The sequence below is a fragment of the Bombus pascuorum genome, chromosome 1 (assembly GCF_905332965.1).
Source record: "Bombus pascuorum chromosome 1, iyBomPasc1.1, whole genome shotgun sequence".
In the NCBI taxonomy this organism is placed as follows: domain Eukaryota; kingdom Metazoa; phylum Arthropoda; class Insecta; order Hymenoptera; family Apidae; genus Bombus; species Bombus pascuorum.
In genome coordinates this window covers 20,816,962-20,838,651 of record NC_083488.1, presented here as the reverse complement: position 1 = coordinate 20,838,651, position 21,690 = coordinate 20,816,962, and the positions used below count along the sequence as shown (strand labels likewise).

General features: G+C 36.6%; 1 protein-coding gene across 5 annotated transcripts; it reads right to left on the bottom strand.

Moving 5' to 3' along the window:
* Positions 1-257: 257 nt before the first annotated feature.
* Positions 258-21,077, bottom strand: LOC132907997 (unconventional myosin-IXa-like). Of its 5 annotated transcripts, none has more exons than XM_060961503.1 (15): positions 20,448-21,077; positions 18,789-19,683; positions 18,400-18,701; positions 17,687-18,304; positions 17,311-17,609; positions 16,984-17,243; positions 16,603-16,910; positions 16,181-16,518; positions 16,025-16,085; positions 14,742-15,068; positions 12,568-13,491; positions 12,404-12,481; positions 10,089-12,334; positions 9,014-10,021; positions 258-8,693 (listed from the first exon to the last, which is right to left on the bottom strand). In XM_060961503.1, the coding sequence occupies exons 3-15, from the start codon at positions 18,690-18,692 to the stop codon at positions 8,596-8,598; spliced, it is 6,858 nt and encodes a 2,285-aa protein (XP_060817486.1). In that variant the 5' UTR covers positions 18,693-18,701; positions 18,789-19,683; positions 20,448-21,077; the 3' UTR covers positions 258-8,595. The 5 variants fall into 5 exon arrangements, with proteins under 5 accessions (XP_060817486.1, XP_060817495.1, XP_060817512.1 ...); XM_060961512.1 differs by having other exon boundaries at positions 20,659-21,077; XM_060961529.1 differs by lacking the exon at positions 14,742-15,068 and adding an exon at positions 15,663-15,710 and having other exon boundaries at positions 20,448-21,071.
* Positions 21,078-21,690: the final 613 nt, after the last annotated feature.

Below are 21,690 nucleotides of genomic sequence, written 5' to 3'. Positions count from 1 at the left end.
CAGTGATCTGGTATAACAGTCTAATATATAGTTCCAAGAACCTTAAAAAAAATTTTTTTTTAATTTTAATTTTTCAATTTTATAACAATAAGATGATCTGCCTTAATAAATGCTTCTCTTCGATTTATTAAAAGAAAGAAAATAATATGAAATTTAATCTCTGTTGAAATTGCGTCTTTTTACCGTAAAGTTCGCTGCTTTTATATAGGAGGAAATATCGAGTGAAACATTTGCGAGGATTAGACGAAAACGTGACATTAGGTATAAGGTAGATACTTATTATTTACTGTCAGGTATACTGTACATAATATTTCTTTTGCCTTACAAATATTATATAAAATTACAGTCGATCACGGAGAGTAACCTCGCACACAGTCTCACGGACGCACTGATATACCAACACGCATGGCAGGCGACACGTACACCCGCACACATGCACACTACACGCGAAATACTCTAGCTCACATACCAAGTAGACGTTATTACAGATTCGCGGATCAACTCGCCAAACCTTCCTCCTAAATTTACGTACAGATACGTGCACGTTATAGCTAACTTGCCTTGTAATATCAAAACACGTGCATCCCTCGCGTCCTCCCGCGATCTCTTCCCCTCGTTGGTTCACGCGTTTTCACTCCCCTTCGATCAAATTTTGCCTCGTGTTATCGTTGTTTGCTAAATGACAAAATTTGGAAACAGATATTTTGCACAATTTGTACCGCGATTTCTCGAAACACAATGAGGATAATCGTATTAAAATCATTTACAAACAAAAGAGTCTGAAAATAGGGAATCAAGTTACATGTAACGCGCGCCACGTTAAATTTGAATTTTGATCGTTGATTCTTAATTTGTTTCTTATCTCGGTTTTTCAGGCCAAAAACAACCAGAAAGAGCTAAGCTCACACATCGTCCGATACCTCTAGTTTCACGAAAGACAACTTAACGGAAGAGAAAAAAAAGAAGAAAAAAGAAAAAAGGAAACTCGTGGAAAATTACGTTTTCTAGTAAATCCGAACCGTATAGAGAGAAGAACAAGTGCTATCCACTCGGCAGACACGTAACATAACCGTTCTATCGCGTTCCCGGCGAATACTACGTGGGACAACCGGAACAAAGAGACAGAAAGAACCAAGGCACGGGTATAAGGTAGGAAAAAAGCGAAAGAAACACGTTCGTTGTCCCTCTGAACGAGTGGTACTATCGTCGTCGTGAGTTAACGGCGAAAAAAGACTGGTATTTCAAGCGTGTACGAGACGCGCTCAGGACTCTCTTTCGCGTTTATTGTCAGCTTCTATGGGTTGTGCTTGATGGAATGAAAGAAAAAGAGGGACGATAGAAGGTGGAACAAGGTGTCGCGCGTTACGTGCATCACCGTGTTTCGATCGTTCGTTGCGTTCTTCGTTCCCGTAGCGGCGGCGGCTATTTGGCTCGTTTCACGGTGCTTCGTTCGCTAATCCCTCGTCTGATTAGGGCGCGAAAACACGCGATCGAGTGTAAACGAGAGGGAAAAAAAAGGTCTATCTTCTCGATAGAGATTTCTTCGATGGTCTGTAAAAAGAACCGGATGGACGCAATGAAAGGAAAGCCGGAAACTCGCGGGATCAAAGAGGAGAGCGCTGTTTCGTGGATCGTCGCGCAATTATCCGCACGCGCGGCCAGAGAAACGTTCCTTCTTGGTACACGCTCGAAGCTTCCCATTGAATCTATCGAAACTGTCGTACAATCGTCCGGGTTCCATGTGTCCGGAACGACCGTTATGGGTGCAAGTTTTTCGCTTCGGGACCGGAAACTTGCGCCATAGAGAGACCCGTTACGAGTTACATCGAGGGAAGTTCGAGTTGCGAGAAGAAACGCCTGCAAGACGCGTATTCCGATTCGTGGTGCCACAGTCGTAACAGAGAGTTCTGCGATACGCGTTATCCGTCCTTAAGGTCGAGTGGCTTCCCTCGTGGCGGATTTCCGCTCTTCGCGTATTCGTCTCTCTGACAGTACCGACTGATCGTTTCCCTGGAATTCTTGCGTGATTCTGTAAACTCAATTCGACCTTATCTTCGACACCCACCCACGCACACACGCGCGTTTAGTAAACGCGACACATCGCACCCTTGCAACACACGCAGCCAGGCAACGATACAAACAGATAGCGGAAGGATGAACGTGCGAAAGAAGGTCTGAACGCAGCGCTACGATACGATACGCTACCTATGGAAAATCGCGACGGTGGCCGCATTTTTTGGCCATGCTGGATGGATGTACAGGAGGATAAAGGGAATCGAAAGGACTGAGAGAAGTACGCGCTGAATGAGAGCGAGTGGAAAGAGAAAGGTGAGCGTGGCAGGATCGTGAAATCGCTAAGAAAATCGTTCCGTTCCGATGGAAAAGAACGGAGATTTTCAACGGACCTCGTGACCTACGTGAACGAAGAGAAAAAGAATTGAAGCTATGCCGATCGCCGTAAATTTCTCCGTTCTCTTCGATCCTTCACGTGCCTATTGTTATTTTTATACAAATATACATAGATATATATATATGTATATATATGTGTGTATGTGTATATACGCGAATCTTATTCGGTTTCCCAAGCGTTTTTGGAAAACGCGCGATCTCGCACCGGCACATGCACGTGGCGATGTATCGACTCGCGATGTTCGAACCAAGCGACGTAGGAACGAGCCGCTTATCGAAATTCTTTTTTACGCACACCTACACAATTTCTGCATACGTATTTCTACGTATGTATATATTTATATATATATATATAATCATATATTTATATATGTATATGTATATCGTCCTTCGTCTGCGACACACCATCATGCCTGTTCTCTCTAACTCATTCTACGTTTATCACACGTACACGCTCACTATTTTGTTCGAAGAAAAATAACAGGTATGTATATTATACATATATATACACACACACATACATATAATATATGTATATATATGTATAAATACAATGAACGGAGTATCCAAGTACGTCGCACAAACATCTTCCTTCGTAGAAGGGAACTACGAACCGGCGCATCCAACGCTAACACATCTTTCTTCTATCTAAGCAACGATCTGCTAAAACGAAAGATCAGAATTCGATACATCGAACGATCGACTAACTTCCTCTTAACATAAATGGAGATAACAGGGAGGAAGAGAGAGAGAGAGAGAGAAAAAGCACGACAAAATTGGATACTCCGATCGCGCGATCGTGATCTTAGATTTTACGCCAAGACACAAATGGGAAGAGCCTTTCAATATCCAGACGTTTCGGTGTATAATCGTTGAACATTGGATGATTCCATTCCTTCGTTCCCCCTCAGCCCTCGATCGATACCAGACACCTCGAATTTCGCAGTTTCGACAACCCTCGTCGACTCTCCTCGACCACCTTCCACGGCGTCCTTCTCGCTGTATTTCGTTCATTTTTTATTCTCACGCACGATGCTCGTAAAACGAAAAAACCGACCGCGTGTATACTGCAGGTACTTGACGCGAAAGTACGCCCTCACGTTGGCGACGATCGTTCGACGAATGGTTCGCGAACGATCGCCGTCAAGATCGGTACGGGTGAACGATAAAATACAAGTTTCCTCGAAGACAGAGTCGAATTGCTGTCGCATTTGTAATTGTAATAAGCGTATTTCGTAGAATTGGGCCAAAAACTAGAACGATACTTTCTCCTGTTGTCTCCGTAGTTATTTAAGCGATCTCAATTCATCGTTTTACTTAGCATCGTGTTCGATCGAGCCTTTATTTCTTTAGAGGAGATGGAGGAGTAAAGTCGATGCGAGTTTAGATTCTGGTGATCGTGCTTTAATCGTTGGACCAACTCGAGCGAGTATGATCCGTGAAACGTGGTGAATCAAGATCTCGAAGACAAAAATATAGAATGGAGTATGATGAGAATCGTCGTCGGCGTAGCCGCACGCGATGAAGCTAATTAGGACTTTTAGGGGCGATATTGTCATGAAGAGTTCCGTTTACTCGCGCTATCTTATCGCCTATTTACAACGCAGGGTGGCCCAACGCAGGGCGGTCCAACGCACGGCAGAGTGAAAATCTTATACGAATCGATCTTATTCGCTCTTCGACGCGACCGATCGCGTTTCCTTCTATAATCGACAACTCGATTGTGAATCGGACACGATTTATTAAACGTTATTGCATCGATAACGCTGATTCCTTGGAGAAAGCAATTTTCATCGATTATTCGACGCTAGACGGATTTCGAATACGTGAAATTTTCGCTCCATCTCGAAACGGAGGGTCGTGGAGAAAATTGCCGGTGTCGCGATCCATATGTCGGTTCTTTTTCGTTCTCGTTCGCTTTCCTCCCTTCACGATCGAGATAGATGATACGTTTTGTGCGCTTGATGCTAGTACGAAACATCTTTCTTTTTTTTTTTTTTCTTTTTTTTGCACGGTAGAAGCGTAATGCGTTTGCGTAGATCAATCATTTACAGATACTTTTTTTTTATAACGATTAGTTGTTACTCGTTACGCGGTTAAAAGGACTACCCAGCTGCGCCACGGTGAAATCACTAACACGATTTACAAGCTCTAGATCAAACCATGGCTGGCCTTACTAATGATAAATTTCTCGAAAAGATGAAAAACAGAAAATGTTCCTTACGGGCGAAAGAGCCGACGATTCAACAACCGATCTCGATAAAAGAGACAATACACTAGCCGAAACGAAAATCAACCTACTTTCTTTTTCTTTTAGTCAACTTTTTGCTTCGAGAACGCACGATCGAACAACAAACGGACTTGTCCAAAACCTTTACAACACACTTTACACACTGAAATTAACAGTAACGTTTTCAGCATAAAGAACGTTTAACGTTAACCAACGTGTGTTCTTATCGTGAACACGTACATTATCGATAAAAAGGAAATACCGGAGAAAACGTTTGATCGTATTCGAAACGTTTCACAATCGCAAAGAAATAAAATACGGCAGTTGAGGTGGTGAAAAAATTGACAAAATTATACGATTTGGTAATTACTTCGCGAATTCTCCGTCCCATTTAATTGATATTTACTGTGAAATTGATTACGAACTATTAAGCCGCTAACATTCTAAAGCTTTAACAAGTATCATTTAAGAAATAATTGAAGAAAATTGTGCTGGTATCAAGTACAAGATTGCTAGGAAACCCTGAATCGATATTTGAGAGGAACCCCATGGGACGGAAAAGAACGAGTTTCGCTGTGTACGTGAGGCGTATCGTAGGTAAAAGGGTGAATAATACTGATTAAGATAAAGGAACCTTTTGCATAATAACGCGTATGTTTATCGATCGATAATGTACGCGCTCGTGCATACAAATCCGTATACTCTTGCACGATACTTTCACGATGATTAAAGAACACAAGGCGCGTCGAACGAAGAATTGTTTCGACATCGAGGAAGAGACCGATCGAATAGAATTCGTTCGAATGGCCAACGTCACAGATGTCACGAACTCGAGAAAATGCAATAACATTTCAACGTTAAAAGACAGGCTACTACTGCAATCTGCGTAGTAGAACAAAACGTACGTCACAACGATCCTATCCTAATCAGTGTAAAAATCGATCAACCGTAAAACGAAAGATCTCACGCTCGTTCGGCTTGAGCGTTAAAAAAGAACGACGCGCGAAACATGAACATGGACATTTAAAAGAGTTGAAGTCGCTAATCGATCATTCTAAAACGAACGTGACACGAATTACGTAGATTTCGCGAGTCGATGAAAGAAAAGAAGAAGAAGAACAAGAAAAAGAGGAAAAAAGATAAGAAGAAATTGCAACGTTTTGGAAAGAAAAGAAGTCGCGTGCCCTTTTCCGAATTTCCCGGTTTTAATGCTAACAGTTACTTGGATAAAAGTCACGCGCGATCCGATGTAATTCAACGCGAAATAATTCGATTCGACCGTTCAAATCGCTCCATAACGCGTTCCTAAAACATATTTCTACAACTTGGAACATGTATGTATACCGCATAAATATTTCCCCACTTCTTTCCCGCGAGCAAGATCCTTTCTCTGTCGTGGCCGATCGTTCGACGAGATTTACAGCGAGCTAACGAAATATCGATAAAATCGTGGGGTATAGGTGAAAAAAGAAAGGAATTTCGATTTTTTAAAAAAAAAGTAATAAAAAGTAAAGTAATCGAGTGCATCTTATTCTAAAATATTCTTAATTTCCCGAAACAGAGAGATGGAGGGAGGGAGGGAGGGAGGGGAAGGGGGGTATGACTTTGGTAATTCGATGAATACAAGTATAACTGAAATATGAAATTGGTGGGAAATCGATACGCTTTGTCGTCGAATTAAAATTAAAATAGCACGATGGAATTTTCAATTAAATGCAAAATAAAAAAAGCTAGATAAATTAGAGATGTTGGAATAAAAATAATGTTTCTTTCTTCCTGTTTTTGTTTTTACTTTTCGCGAAACACGACCTCGAAATATTTTGTTCCAACGTCTCGCTCGAATAACTTCACGACTCTTTCGATTGTTGGATATTCGAGTCTGACACGAGGACGCACGACAGAAAAACAGACCAACTGTACGCTATAGCGGTGTATTAAAAAAAGGGGGGGAGATGAGCATAAAGAAAGCGGAAACTTAAAAAAAAAAAAAAAAAAAAGAGAGAAGAGAGAAAAAAATAAAAGAAAAAAGGCACTGGACCACAGGGAAACTAAAACGAAATCGTAATAAATCTCAAGTAAAAAAAACCGTCTGCTCAGTCCGGTGCATACAAAAAAAGTCTTTGTATATACATAAGTATTCCTGTATACAAATGTTTTCTACGTATATGTGTAATCCGTGTATCTATGTAATATCTATACATTAGTACGTATTCGCTCAAACGCGTTTATGTATATAAAGGAGTCTCCCTGTATGAAAAAGGTAGCCTAGGTAAAAACTGATACGAAAGTACATAATTGGCAGGCCGTGTGTGTGTTTGCGTTTTTTGTATTTTATCAACGGTATATAGGCGTGTATAAACTCTACACGGCATATATCGACAATAGAAATAATCTTGGTAACGACTCTCGTAAAGATAACAATAATAACAGATTATTACGAGATACTCATTATCGTATATATCGGGTGACTCGAGAAGTTTACGCCGCATTATATTTACCTAAAATGGTTCTACTTGTACGGGTATGTTTAGGCATTATCCAAAACGAATCGCTATTCTGGCGAGAAAAATTCGAATTGCACTCTATGAAAAATACTTTTTAACGAGTAAACAAATTTATTTAATAATATCGCGAATATATCGCAAAGTAATATCAAGAGAGATTTTAATGGAAGATTAGAAAAGATTATTAATGTTTAATATGTTTCTGCCAGAAAGAAAAAAAGGAGGAGGAAATAAAGGAAAAACAAAAAAAGCTGTAGAAGAAATTGGTTGATTACGCTTTTCATAGCGTCCAAAGATATTAGATTAAAATATTGATCGGAACAACGGTATAAAAATTGGCACGAACTTCTCGGATAACCTAATAATATATGTACAAGCTACAATTTGGTTTCCTCTTTCCCTCTTTCCGCGTGATTCGAATCACTTGCTTGAAGCAGCGATTCGATAACTATCTATTGCATCGCGTGCGCGAGTATTCTATGTAAAAAAACAAAGTTAACGGAATATGTCTGGCAAAAACAAAATCTGACGAGGTGACCCGTTATCACTTCTTTTCAAGCCATCGATCAATGATATTGTTTTATACACCGTCTTTTCCATCGTTCTTTTTCCATTATTCTGCTAACGAAACAATACGAATACCTTCGTTTCTAAACCTGCGGTTGTCAAAAAACTCGGCATAAACTTGCGCCTTTTCTATTAAAAAAAAAAAAAAGTAGTTATTATCGTGTTGATTCACGCAACAGTCTATAAAATCTGTAAGAAGAGCGAAGAACAAGGATAAATTGTTTTCAAACGAACCGATAAAAAACTTGAAGCAAAAGGAGAATTTAAATGCGACTAAACATTTGTAACAACTGATAATCCTTGTCTAGTTTTCAGTTTTTCTTGACAAGATAACTATCATAACTCTTCATGTCGATGGTACAGAGAAATGAAACATGATGTATCAAAATGAAGAGATATTATAGAATACCTACAAAATGTAAATGTTCTGTTTCGATGGAGCTTTCAAGATATCTAGCCTGATTGACACAGTCTTCGATAAAAGGAATGCATTTCAGGAGAAAAATAGTTTATAAAATGAATATTTAATACATTTCACGTGAAGCTATATATTCGCGTAATTTGTTAAACATTCTTTAAAAACCCCCGAAAGCTTTGCGACAGAGTGGAAAAAATAATATATATATATATACACATATATATAAAGTATATACATATATATATATATATAATGTTTGATCGAATTATCAGCTGAACTTCGTGTGGAACAAATTACTAGACCTACCTAATATCGTGTTTACTACTTATTTAAATTACTAGCGGCTTGCCGATGAGACCAGAAGTAAGACTCGTCGATTCGCTGCCGTCAGTCAACGCTTCACAGCGTGTGTCATGTTGCTACACTTGACGATCATCATTCTTCGTGGTAACGTTTATCGTGGATGGTCATACCATTACCATGTCTTCGTCAACACTGATGATCGTGGGAAATGCATTGTCTGCGGAACTTTGCCTCTGGATAGGTCTTTTTCTTACGAGTCCGTCTATTGACAGACACAAAACAAAAACCATAAATTATAATGATTTAAATTAAGAGAAAAGAATCTAACTTTAATCAGTGCTGCTTGCATCTATGTTTCAAAATATCATAAATCTTCTTTAATTTGTCCTTGTTATCATAATATAAAAGATAATGATTTATATCAAATTATTTGAAAAGTGTATATTAGAACATGCGACTAAATCTTTTCTTTCTTACACTGTATACACGTGCGCACAGGCAAAAATGAACTTCTTTTTCTGGACGCATACGTGTATAAACAGTATTCGAAAGATCGAAATTAACGAAATCATAGCAATTTACCGGCAGAAGATGGAAGAAGATCGTCAAGAGATCCATCGTCCAAGTCTGTGGCAGATAGAAGTAGGTCGTCGTCTGAAGAAGCTCTCGTTAGGCTGGGAAGAGTTGAAGTTAGTAGGGCCTTTTCCTTTTGGATTTCTTGTATATGATCGACGAGAAGCGCCTCCTCTTCATCGCCTCGATCTCTCTCACGATCTGTAGTAACACATCTGACAGTCACACTTGGGGTCGCCGCACTTAATTCCTCTGGGCTGAAGATTTTCGAAGATCGTAAACTGGATAAACGATAAGTCGCCGTGTGACAAGCGGATTCGAGTGTATTTATGTCGGCTAAAGTTGCTCGTACGACCCTCAGTTTTTCTTGTACGATCGTTTCGACGCAACAAGTTTGCCTGCCAACATCTTGTAAAGAATCTTGCGCGGGCAACGTCCTATTCGTCCTCAGAATGCACGGCGCGAAGACTATTGCTAGAGCTGACGGAGACATTCGATTGTCGACTTCATGAAGCGCTACTCTAGCTAGATGAACGATCAGTCGTTCCATCAAATCGAAGTTTGGCTTCGGTAGCTTCTTCAAAATTGCAAATAGCGTACTAATTCGATCACGAGGATCCGTTAAGTTCGCAGCGTGCAGAAAATCATCGTAATACTCGAAGGTGAGGAGAGGCTCTGGCATATCTCGAAAGAAACTTTTCAATACTGCTGCAAGCACGTGTACTTGATAATTCTCAAAGTCCACTTTCTCTAGATCAGCTTCGTCCATTTTCACTTTTAATTCCTTCACTTTGGAACTGACACCGCTCTTTCGATATATACCTTCCGTATACAAACCATGCATCTCTATGGTTGTAATTAACCGATCTACCACTATTGGTACTTTACCGTCACCACAGTCCAATTTATACAACGGTACACCGAATATTTTCCGTGAGTTCATTTCGTGCGACGCTTCCTTTCCACATTCTGCTGATGCTTTTATATAACACTTTTTGTGGCACGTCAACTTACAATCTAAACATAAAAGTATAAATACGAATAAATAAATGCTATAAAAAGGGGAAAAAATATGCATACTTACTCTGACAAACAAGTCCTCGCTCGATAGGCCACATAAAGAAAGACGTACACACTTCACAAGCTGTAGGGATGTTTATAATAGTTAACTGGAACATATGATTACCATGACGTATTGGTTCTTCATGTTTTCGTTTCTTTTCCTTCTTACGCTTGCTTTTACTCTGTTTCTCCAGTGCTTCTGTTTTGACTAGCGTCATAAATTCATTCATGAATCCTCTAAATGCATTTACTCCCATCGTCACGGGAAAATCTTCACTGGTATTTTCTTGTTTGCAGACTGTTTCTATTACGTGCAAAAAGTTCGCAATTAAGTCAGTGTATTTGATGTTGCCTTCCACACCTTGCTGAATAGCAACGCTGTAAGTGATCACTAGGTCGTCTTTAAATTTACGCAAAGCCTGCTTAAATACACGATCGACTTCGCTTGGTTTCTTGCCTCCCTCTTGTCCTTCCATTACGTATATCTTCTTCGTGATAAAATCTTGCATGAGAGCTAACTCTTTCGCGTCGGATATAATCTTATCGGTACTGTCAGAGAACGCGGATGTACCGGTTAAGCTGAATTTCGATACCACTACTTGTTTCGAGGCATCGTAAGGCGTTCGTGGTGGTTTCCTGTGTTTTCGCCTACCTGGAGTGTTCGCTAATATACACGGCATTTTAAGTACTCCGCCATTCTGAATACATTTGACATGGTATAATTGTTTACAGTCAATACATTTGTACCCCTGTGTTACGAACGCATCCATTTTTTCGTGGCAACATACGCACACGTCGTCTTTGGCAAACCTTGCTACTTTCCTAAAACAATGACCGGCTAACGTGAAAAGATTACCTTTCCATTCTAATAGATTCATTCCAGGTGCGAGTTTTAGGTCATTGGGACTTGTATCAGTTCCAGGTTTGTCTTCGCTAAGTCCTGATATTTTAGTCGCTGGGTCCGAATTTCTTCTCCTCAGCTCTAGTGTTGTTATAGCGTTGGATCTCATGCGCTTTCCAGGTTGTTGCGTCTTCGATGCAACTTCATTTTTGTTTACAGGCCAATCTGTTATCGATCTGGATGGTGTATCATGCGAACTATCTTTCCGAGGCCTTATAGTTGTTGCTTTATGTAGGTCACTCTCTTTGATCGTACACAGAAATATACTTTTGGTTTCTCCACTGTTGGTTTCTGATACGCTCTCGCCCATAGATCGGCACTGGACTTCCCGAGTGGGACGATTTCTTCTGGCACTTCTGACAGGCACGTCGGGTTCGCATTTTTCCTTTGGTTTCGAATTTTTCTCCTTGGGGGAAGTTCCTTTCAACAAGGGACTTTTTAAAGCATTTTCATCATTCATAGCATCTAATTTCATAGATGTATCTCCTTCCGAGTTTTGCCTTCTCAAGTAACTAAAATCTTTCATTTCTTTACTGTGGCCATAACCATGATCACGTCTGATAGGTGAAACTGGGACGCTTTCAATCCGCTCGCTCGGTACACTATTATCACTTAATCGACGTTGTTCTCTAGCTGATGAACTATCCATATGAATAAAACGGTCACTATCCAATTTCACATTATAATTCGATGCTTCGTTTGGTTTGTCTTGTTGCACTTGCTCGAACATGTTATCCGCTATACTTTTATATTGAGAAACGTTTGGAGAACGCGTCAAGGTTGATTTTTGAGGACCAGACAGTAAATAATCACTATAATTAATGGACAAAGAAAAATCTGCTCGGCGACGCCAGACATCTGAATTTGGACTATGCGTTAGACTCATGTTAGATTGATGGTATGTAACTTCTCGTGGACTTGGAAATGATGGAGTTGTGTTAAAAACAGGCGGAGCACTTTGTACTGTACTCGGAATTTCTGTATCAGTTTCCCCATCGCTATATCCTGTCGATGAACTGTCTGCTCGTTTATTAACAGACGACAATCTGCTCGAAGCATTTACTAAGTTTGTATTTGCGACAACTACTGGAGATTGATCACAGCGTTTCGTTCTAGTGCTCGGTACCGGTTTGCCATAAGAATTGTCTTGAGATTCAGAACTGTTGCTCACTTGAGATTCATAGCTTCTTAAACTAGTCAAACTTTCCAAGCTGCTTTTACGCTCATTAAATTCATCCGAAGGAAAAGAATCCGCGTTTCTTAAGATCGAGCTAGATTCTTGCAATATTCTTGTATTTGGTATAATTTTACGCTTTGAATATGACATACTCGTATCAACTGTACTATCTCGAAGTACATTATCCATTCTACAATTAACACATATTATTGTAGTTAAGTATTAAAAGTTTTAATGTAAAAAATAGATATTTATTTACCTTGCTGACGTAAGACGATTCTGAGACTCCGTTTTACGAATGGTATTAAATTCCAACAAGCCCTGATCTGTGAGTGACCTGTACATTAAATGCAAGCGTTAATAATAATATAAGTACTTGTAAATATACATATTATAGTTTTAACCTCTTTTGCTAGTACTTACTCTTCGCTATTCCTGAGCCTAGGATATATCTTACTGTTATCATATACAAGCTCTCCTTGATTTTGAGTTTCTTTATACTCTCCGATTTTATCAACAAGCAATTTTTTCTGTTTTTTTAATTCTGCAAAAGTCTTCCTCGCTCTATTACCGCGAACATGAGCTTGAAACATAATTACACAAGACTTAAGTTTCTTAAACCAACTATGCTGTTTATATGCCCTCCAAGCAGATTGGATGTGAGTGACAGCCTCGATTCTAGTGCGTAAAGAATGTGCAAATCTTTGGGCAATGACCATTCTCCAAAATGACTGTATTTGCACAACTGCATTTTTCAATCTAAGGAATTTCCTTCTTTCTAAACACGCACGGAACCATTTTTGTATAGTTGTAATGCTTGTAATGATTTGTTGGTGTAATTCAATGTCTAGTTTAATTTTTTCTGATTCTCTAAGAAACACTTTAGTTGTTCCAAGTTGATAATTATCTCTATTTAAATTCAGTGTCGATAGAAAATCTCTAACGTCAGATTGAGAACTTAATAAACCCTTAGGTAGTAACATTCTATACAATTGAATAAATTCTTCATATGTTAATCTAACGTTAAATCCAGCTTGTCTTATTCTGACTGTTTCTAACATTCCTGTATATCTTAACTGTCGTTGCACTGTTTCTTCATCGAACTCGTTTGGTACCTTGTTGGCATTGCTTTTAATGCATCTAATGAAGAAAGGGTTTGCTTGGTTTAATGTATCCATAAGACTATGCAGACTTTGTTGAAATTGTGCAGATACTGTCATAGGCTGCTTTCTTGCTTTTCCAGGTCCTGAGCCATAACTTTGCGTTCTTCCAGCAAGTGTTTTTACAGTTTGTAGATTTTTTAGACCCTTCTTACCCCGTTCTCTTGGTCGAAATGATTTATTTTTCCTGTAAAAGTATTAAATTTTAATGTGTTATTATTGAAAATTATTTCATGAATTCCTTTTCCTATTTTTTAATTTCTTATCAAAATAAAAATATACATAAATTATATGTTTAAATTTTAAAGGGTATTAGTATTATTTTAGAATTATTTATATATTTTCATATTTCTTTCTTCTAAATTAGTATTAAATATCCTGACATAGAAAAACAGGAAAAGGAGAATTTATGATTCCTATAATGACATGGATGGCATTGCAAATAGTAACAATTAATTATTACAAACGTTCTATGAAAGAGAGATAGCAAACATTTAGCAGAATGTCATTAGAATTTATATGACTAGATTATAACAGCAAGTATAGAGAAGCATACAATATTAAGATTAATTGTGTACAAAAGTAGTTATCTGCAGATTTAGAAGTTTTTAGAAACTCTTAGTAATATAAGGAAATATAGTTTGATAATTGTGCACTAAATAAATACATGGATTAATATGATCTATTAGTGTTAATGATAAGCAATTTGCATTCTTTACGAACTACTAACTTTATGAGTTATGGTTTTCATTAGTACATAAATGTATTCTTATAAAAAATTTGCAATTCGTTAAATTCATAAAAAAATGTTATCGTGCAATTAATTGTAATTAATTGCTAGCAAGAAAGGATATGTTTATAACATTGGGAGCTTAATGCTATAGGATCTTTTTGAATTGAATATATATGCTGTATCAATCAGCATGTAATGTAAATTAACCCATTCTTAATTTATATAGAAATTGAATAGAAATAAATGTATTATTGATTTTTAAACATTTCTTAATTAAGCTTATTATAGCGAATAAATGGGTCAATTTAAATATTATTAATTCAAAAAGTAAAAGAACTACTATTGTGAAATTAACATGCATTAATTGTAGCTAAGATCATGAACAAATAAATCATTAAAATGTGATGACTAAAAGACGACCGGCGATAATGATCGTGAATATTATGGTACATCAAATAGAATGATTTTGATGACCTTTAAAAAATATGTGAAAGCTTCATAAAATAATGAATACTTGTAGAAAGCTGTGTATGACTGCATGGGAAGACCATTAATGTCCTATTGAAATGCTATTACCTATGCACAAAGAAATCCTTCACCCAGAATTACTATAGAGCACACACTACCTTTATTGTAGAGCAGTGAATTTTTGTAGCTTAAATATTACAATGTTATGGAATATTAAATAGATGCTGTTTACATACATGACTATTTGATTAGCGCGTTCCATGACGTTTGCTTCGTCTTTTGGAAGCACCCTCTCTAGCGGGTTATGAGTATCCCGTCTGAGTTTATTATTACTATGAGGCTGGTCTTCCCTGCCCCTTATTAAATAACCCTTCATCGTGGTTACATTTGTTGGGTGTTGCGTTTGATTAATGTTTCGAGATTGTGGCCACGACAATCGGTTGTTGTTTACATTGTCGTTGTTTTCGAGTTGTATAGAAGATAATGTGGTAATGGGTATAGTTGATGGTATGCAGACACTGCGCTGCTTCTGATAGCTTGGTGGACGATTATGTTTGTGCAAACTGAAAAAGTCTCTCATGCTTAGTTTTTTTTTTTTTTTTAGTAGTTTTATGTATTTAAATAGTAACCATATATTGTTCAATATCAGTATTTAATTTAAACTTTTAAACTTTGCTTACTGGTGATTTTAGGAAGAAAATGATTTCATTGAAAACAATCTGTTTCACGAGTGATGAAATTATGCGAATTTTAATGATTGGCATGAATTGTATAAATAAAAAATTATTATTGAATTGTTAATCATGCTTACGAATAATAGCAAGTAAAGTAATATATTTTAAATGACAGAATGTAACTGTATTACGATAGTTATGAAGATTGCACTCTAATCACATTTAATACAAAAAGTGCACACAGAAAACTCTAAACAATTTCTCACACATAAGATTGGAAAAATTATATGGATTTACAAGCTGTTTATAACTTGCAATCTCTACTTTGTATTATTATAAATCGAGTGAATTTGTATTTTAAGCTTTGCTAGTACACTTGCTGTAAAGCTAAAGATAAACATTGTAAATCCATAAGACATCTTAGCATAAAAAAAGGTAATGTTTGCCAAAATGACACATACAGTGGATCAAAAGACCACTTACGCGATTCGGTTAATAGTTAGATTGACGGTCGACAACGTCACAAGATGGCTACAGGGACAAAAGACATGTGGCCAATATAAATATAATTAACGTTTGCTTCAATTATAAACACATAGGAACCTCTTCAGCTTGATGCAAATATTATCAACGCACAACGTAGATTTATATTTTGTAGGGTGAGATAATATGCAGATAAAACATATTCAAAAACAAGCGCAATAACATTGCCATTTGTTTATCACGATCATTATTATATAACTAATAAATATTGCTCTATATTATGAGTATACAAGCACTCAAATATTTTGTCACCCTTTACGAGAGTAAAGATTATATAAAATTAGACATGAAAATTATAATACCTTATTAAATTCTCGTTCGGTGTCCTATACCTGTTTTGTATAGATGTTTTTGTACCATCAGCTAGAATAAAAAGAAAATAACTCCATATTATTAGCATGAAGAATTTAAATATAAATAAAAGAATATTCCATATCATTAAAAAAAAAATACTGTACCTCGACCATGCCTATGAGCTCGACCAGCTTCTTGGAAAGCAAAATGAGCGCGAAAAAATGCTCGAAGTATTGCCCATCTAAATACCGCAACCGGATCTGCACCCACTAATTCTCGAACAAAAGCAAGGGAAGAATTCTTCAATACACCAACAACACCATCGGGTCGCATTAAATCCAGATTTTTTTCTCTCATATTAGCAGCTTGGTACTTAACAGATCCTGCATAATGACGTACAACAAAGGCTGCTTCGCGTCGTTGTGGTGCTTCATAAAATGGATTGTCTTTATGTACTGTATTAAATTTTTGTAGCAGTGTCTCATTCGTTGCACCCGGAAAGCTGCAATAAAAAAAAAATTTAATTGAAGGAAATGCGAGATATTACTTGTGTTTTTAAAGAATAAAGCCAATGCTAAATACTAACTTGCATTGATCATCTAAAAGACAAAGGAGGCCATTCGGTTTCCCTTCTATTAAATTTAAACAACCTGAATTATCACTGTAGCCTATGTCTGTCCACCTAATCCCCTGTTTTCTGTACTCTCGTTGTTCATATTGGAAAACATGCTGATTGAAATAATGTTGTAGTTGTTCATTAGCATAATTTATACATAACTGTTCGAAGCTATTGCACATTTTAAAGTCTTCGAAACCAAAGATATCTAATACACCTATGCTATTGCCTTGATGATCCCTGAGGGTATCTTTCTTTGAAAGTAAAGCATGATTCACCTACCAACAACAAAATATTATCTTATAATTTTTCAAAAGACAAATTTCAAACCATAAAACCATAATATCTTACCTGAAGCACAATCCAATCAAATAGAGCTCCATATAAACACTTAGCCATAGCATCTCGTGCCGCAATTGCTTCTGGAAGCCTATAGTTAATAACTAATGTTTCTCCAGACGCTCTTGCACGTTTAGCAGTAAGCGCAGCCAAAAGAGTTTCTTGTTTTACTCGAAGAAGTTCAGATATCAATGCAACCACTTCAGGATTCTTAACTCCCACAGCTTCGTCGTGATGGTGATAAGATTTTCTAGGCTGAAACTCCACATTACCTAAAATAATGTCACCCATGTCATTAGATTCTGCCATAAAAAATCATTAAAATAATTTATTAATCACCGAGTAAAAGAACAGCTGACAGAACTGCAAACAATCGTCTCTGCTTTTCTGGCGTAAATCCAACCATTTCCATAGACTGTTTCAACCTTGAAAATTCGTGTCGTTCATCAACATTTTCTAGTCCATAACAGCCACTTTTATTTAAATAATTGTAACGGTCGCAACTTTCTAAATGCAAAAGTTGCTTTTCTTGTTCACTTGCTCCAGCCAAAAGATAATAAAATACATGATAATTTCTTTCATTTCTTCCTTGAGAAACTATTCTTGATTTTTCCAAAAGATATTTTTGTACGACCGCCCTAAAGATAATTTTATCATAGTCTTTAATAATTATAAAACTACATAATCTTCTACATCTTATGTATAAGAACCTTACCCATGGACCATTCCATTTTCTTTATAATTCACTTGGATAAATTTACCAAAACGGCTACTATTGTTGTTATGTGCAGTTTTTGCATTTCCAAATGCTTCTAGTACTGGACCAGCACTGAGTATTGTCTGTTCAACACCACTACCATGAGAACCTTTCTGACTAAGTGCTGTCAAATGATGCAGTAGAAAATTAGTTGACTCTGTTTTACCCGAGCCACTCTCACCACTAATAACAATGCACTGATTTCTTTTTTCTTTAAGCATACAATGATAAGCTGCATCAGCTATGGCAAATATATGTGGAGGTATATCTGGCCCCAACCTTCTATTTTGATAGAGTTTTACATATTTTGGGTTGTAAATAGGGTAAAATTTAAACGGATTCAAGGCAATTAATATGCTGCCAACATATGTATATATGTTTCCAGCTAAAAACCTAGCCCGAAGGTTGTCCAATAGAGTTTGTTCATTAAGATCTGGAAGTTGACATAGATCTGGATACTCCTTATCTCGTGGTTGATATAGGAATCTATTAAAATAGTCCTTGAGGAGTTGTGGATCCATGGGAAACCTACTATCTGACCACAAATAATCTGGTTGTTTTTTGCGCAAGTAAAACCTAAAAATAATAAAGAAGTTAGTCTAACACATACATATTTCCTTATATAAAGATAATATTTATATAGTTATGACATTTTAAACAAATATATTTACCTGTAGTATTCTTGTTGCGCTGCATTTTTTGGCCATAATAACATAAGTGCCACAGGGCACTCACATGGCCCAAGTCTTCTTTCTTTACATTCTTGCCCAACAGAGTTTCCTACTACTTCTGCTAACTCATAACCATTTGAAACAGATGCATCAACTAATCCAAGTCTCTCTATAATACACTCCACTATTTCAGCTGAGGAAGTTTGTTTTGTAGCTTTAATTGAAAGTGCTTCATATTCTGGGCTCCATTCACCCACAAATACTTGCACTACCCCCGAGATACAACTGTCCATTTTTTAACCCTATAAAATTAATAATATTCGATTTTAAGCCTACATCTATGCATATTATTATTGATTTTATTACTTTGTGTTCATATGCTATTTTACCTTGTTTTATATAGGGTTAACAAATTTGTCCTCTATCATCCAGGCAAAATTTCAAATGTACTGTTTCTTCTTCTTTTTGTTTCTCAATTATGTACAACCACTGATGTAAACGTTTAAAATAATTTTTATACATTTTGTTTAAAAATAATCAGTTACAGTTTCACTAATTTATTTACAGGTAATTTTTACATTAATTTAAATTTGTCAAATGCACTCAAAATTACCCAATATTCATAAACTAAAAGACTTTATTTATATACATATATATCATGTCAAATCTTAATCATGAATTGGTTCAACAAAATAAAAGTTTGTATTTTTTCTTTCATTGCAGTACATAACATACAGAAATAATTAAAGTGTTTCCAAACTTCTCTTGAAAGTCGCATTTAATTTTATCATATTATTTCATCAATAGTACAGAATACCACAAAGTATTGTAATCATAAATTAATATACCCTTTCTTTTTGTATAATAAAACAGATTCATTAAAATTATTCTATTGTTTCTTTGTTTTGTTTTAAATTTATATATTCAGTCAGTTTTATAGAATCCTGTTGATTTTGTTCTTCAATAATTAGAGTATTTTGAATTTATAGGATGATGTGTTTAATTCAGATATCATGTATTTAACAATGAATGTCCAGCAAAACCTTTCTGATAGCCATTATATTTTATCATGACATTTACTGTATAGTTGCAAAGAGTGTAGGTGTGCTATTGTTGGCAGGCAGTAACTCAGTATCTCCACTGAGACAATAATCCAAGGTTTTCAATGTTTTGTAAACATCCTCATGCCATTTGAGTATTTTAATACACTTATTGCAAAAGATTACAGATGTATTTGCATTTGTACGTATTATAAAACTTTTGTGCGTTAAAGAAGTATCTTATCTGAAAAAAAAAATGTATGACACATAAATATTTTACATCAAGTATTTGTTGCATTGTATAAATAATGTCATTGTTGTATTTCTCTTTTACACAAATTTACTTGACTCAAACAATTTCATAATGCAAGAATATTTTATTTTCTTTTTATATTTGATTTTACATATAAATACAAATTATCTATCAAATCCACAATAAAATGTGAATTCCAGGTAATATTGTTCTAACCTTAAAACAAAAATATTATATCTATACGTCTCTTTGTTACTTTAAAATCCCAATCCCTTTTTTTGTTTTTTCTCTATGAATTTGTGTTCACCGAATTTAAAAATATCTCCCTAAATCCTTTCGTCATTGCTGGCAATTTTTCAATTAAACAGTAGCGGATTTATCTCGACACAAAAAGAAGGAACAGTGTAAAATAATATTCTAAATAATCTCGAGTGAACGGTAATCGTAACACATCGATCATTCGTTGGATACACAAAGGATTGCGAAAAACGACATACGTTCCCGAGATACCGATTGCCTCGGACCTGACGGCTGACATTCGCAGGAAAACCGTCTTCCGACGCCGATTGGCGGGTCATGGACCACACCACCAATCAGCAACGATCTGCGAGTGTGAACGTCAACAGAGTAAACCGGGCTTAAATTCATCAAGAATTTCTCGTCCACGCATGACACTTACTGATTGTTACATATCATCGTTAAAGAATGTAATGAAAACATGCAAGTCTATTCAAGGAATATGCTGCTTTTGTTACCTCCTTTGCTGATAACAAGACGCTCGGTGTGACACATTCTTACATTCTTATAAATCATCAAAACCTTCGCATTCTTGGGCATGCTATCGCGGACTGAAAATTTCACTGTAAACGCATTGCCGTCTGTTTTCACGATTTCGAATTTCCTTCGTTTTTTGTTCGTTTATTTAAAATATATCCCCTTTCCTTATAAACCGTTACAGAAACGTACTATCGCGAGAACGATATGATACAGCTGTGGCTCTCGCGCACTCGACGTACACTGTTTTTCTGTTTTCTCGCACCTAGAGAACACACGTACAATACGGGCGGATTGACACTTCAGTAAACAAGGTCTACTGTCACCGATACTCCTGCGTTAGTTCAGTTGTCGCCGGTTCTGCTGAAAATTACACTAATATTCGTGAATAATCGTGTTCTTGGATTGATAATACCGATGACACGGATGATGGGCCCTTGCCCAGTTTATCGTCCTTCGTCTCCTCTCGGGATCCTGCGTCCCGATACGTCCACCATTTCGATTTTTCCGATCACGTGGTACGTAACGTTCACTTTGATTGGCTTATTTCACAGAACCACGTGACTATTCACTGAAGCACAAACCACGGTTCACGGGTATATAAACAGGTCTCAACATTCGTTGGAGAAAACCGTCTGTCTTTTGAATTGAAAAGGATTGAGACAGAGGGCAAGGAAAGGTCTTGTTCTGCGAAATAGACAAAGATGAATACAACGTATCTGCCTTTGCTGAAACATTTATAGTACCTATATATATATATGTATATATGTGTCACACATGCGCAGAACGAAACTTTTCCCTACCCTCCATGTTGATTTTATTTAACTCAAACGATGGATGGTTTTATCAATGCTTCCATTATGGAAACTCCAGACCTGTTTATATGACCGCGCTATATATACATAAGATCATATACATAGATATACAGGTCTGGACAACCGTAGTTTGGCGTAGTCTGGACACTCCTATATTGAAAGCATAGAAACAAGTGTCCGCCAAATGAAGACAAAGAAATCAATATGGCGTCGATATCAGATATTGTTTTACACATGCGCAAGATATTGCGGTTCTTTTGAAATATAATTAAAATTCACTAGCTAGTTATTTTTTATTATTAATACAATTATAATAAATTTTGTATGCAAAGGCGAAATTCTTACGTTACACTCAAATACTCTTGCTCCTATGTTTTCGGTACAGGAATGTCCAGATCTGTTTGTATGA

What these genes read in the sequence shown, in the direction of transcription:
- LOC132907997 (XM_060961503.1), bottom strand. Translation starts at nt 18,692, where the DNA reads ATGGACAGTTGTATCTCGGGGGTAGTGCAAGTATTTGTGGGTGAATGG. An exon ending in GCGCAACAAGAATACTACAG is followed by an intron (nt 18,305 to 18,399) that starts GTAAATATATTT and finishes TATTATTTTTAG; the next exon opens with GTTTTACTTGCGCAAAAAAC. An exon ending in CCGAACGAGAATTTAATAAG is followed by an intron (nt 15,069 to 16,024) that starts GTATTATAATTT and finishes AGACTTTTTCAG; the next exon opens with TTTGCACAAACATAATCGTC.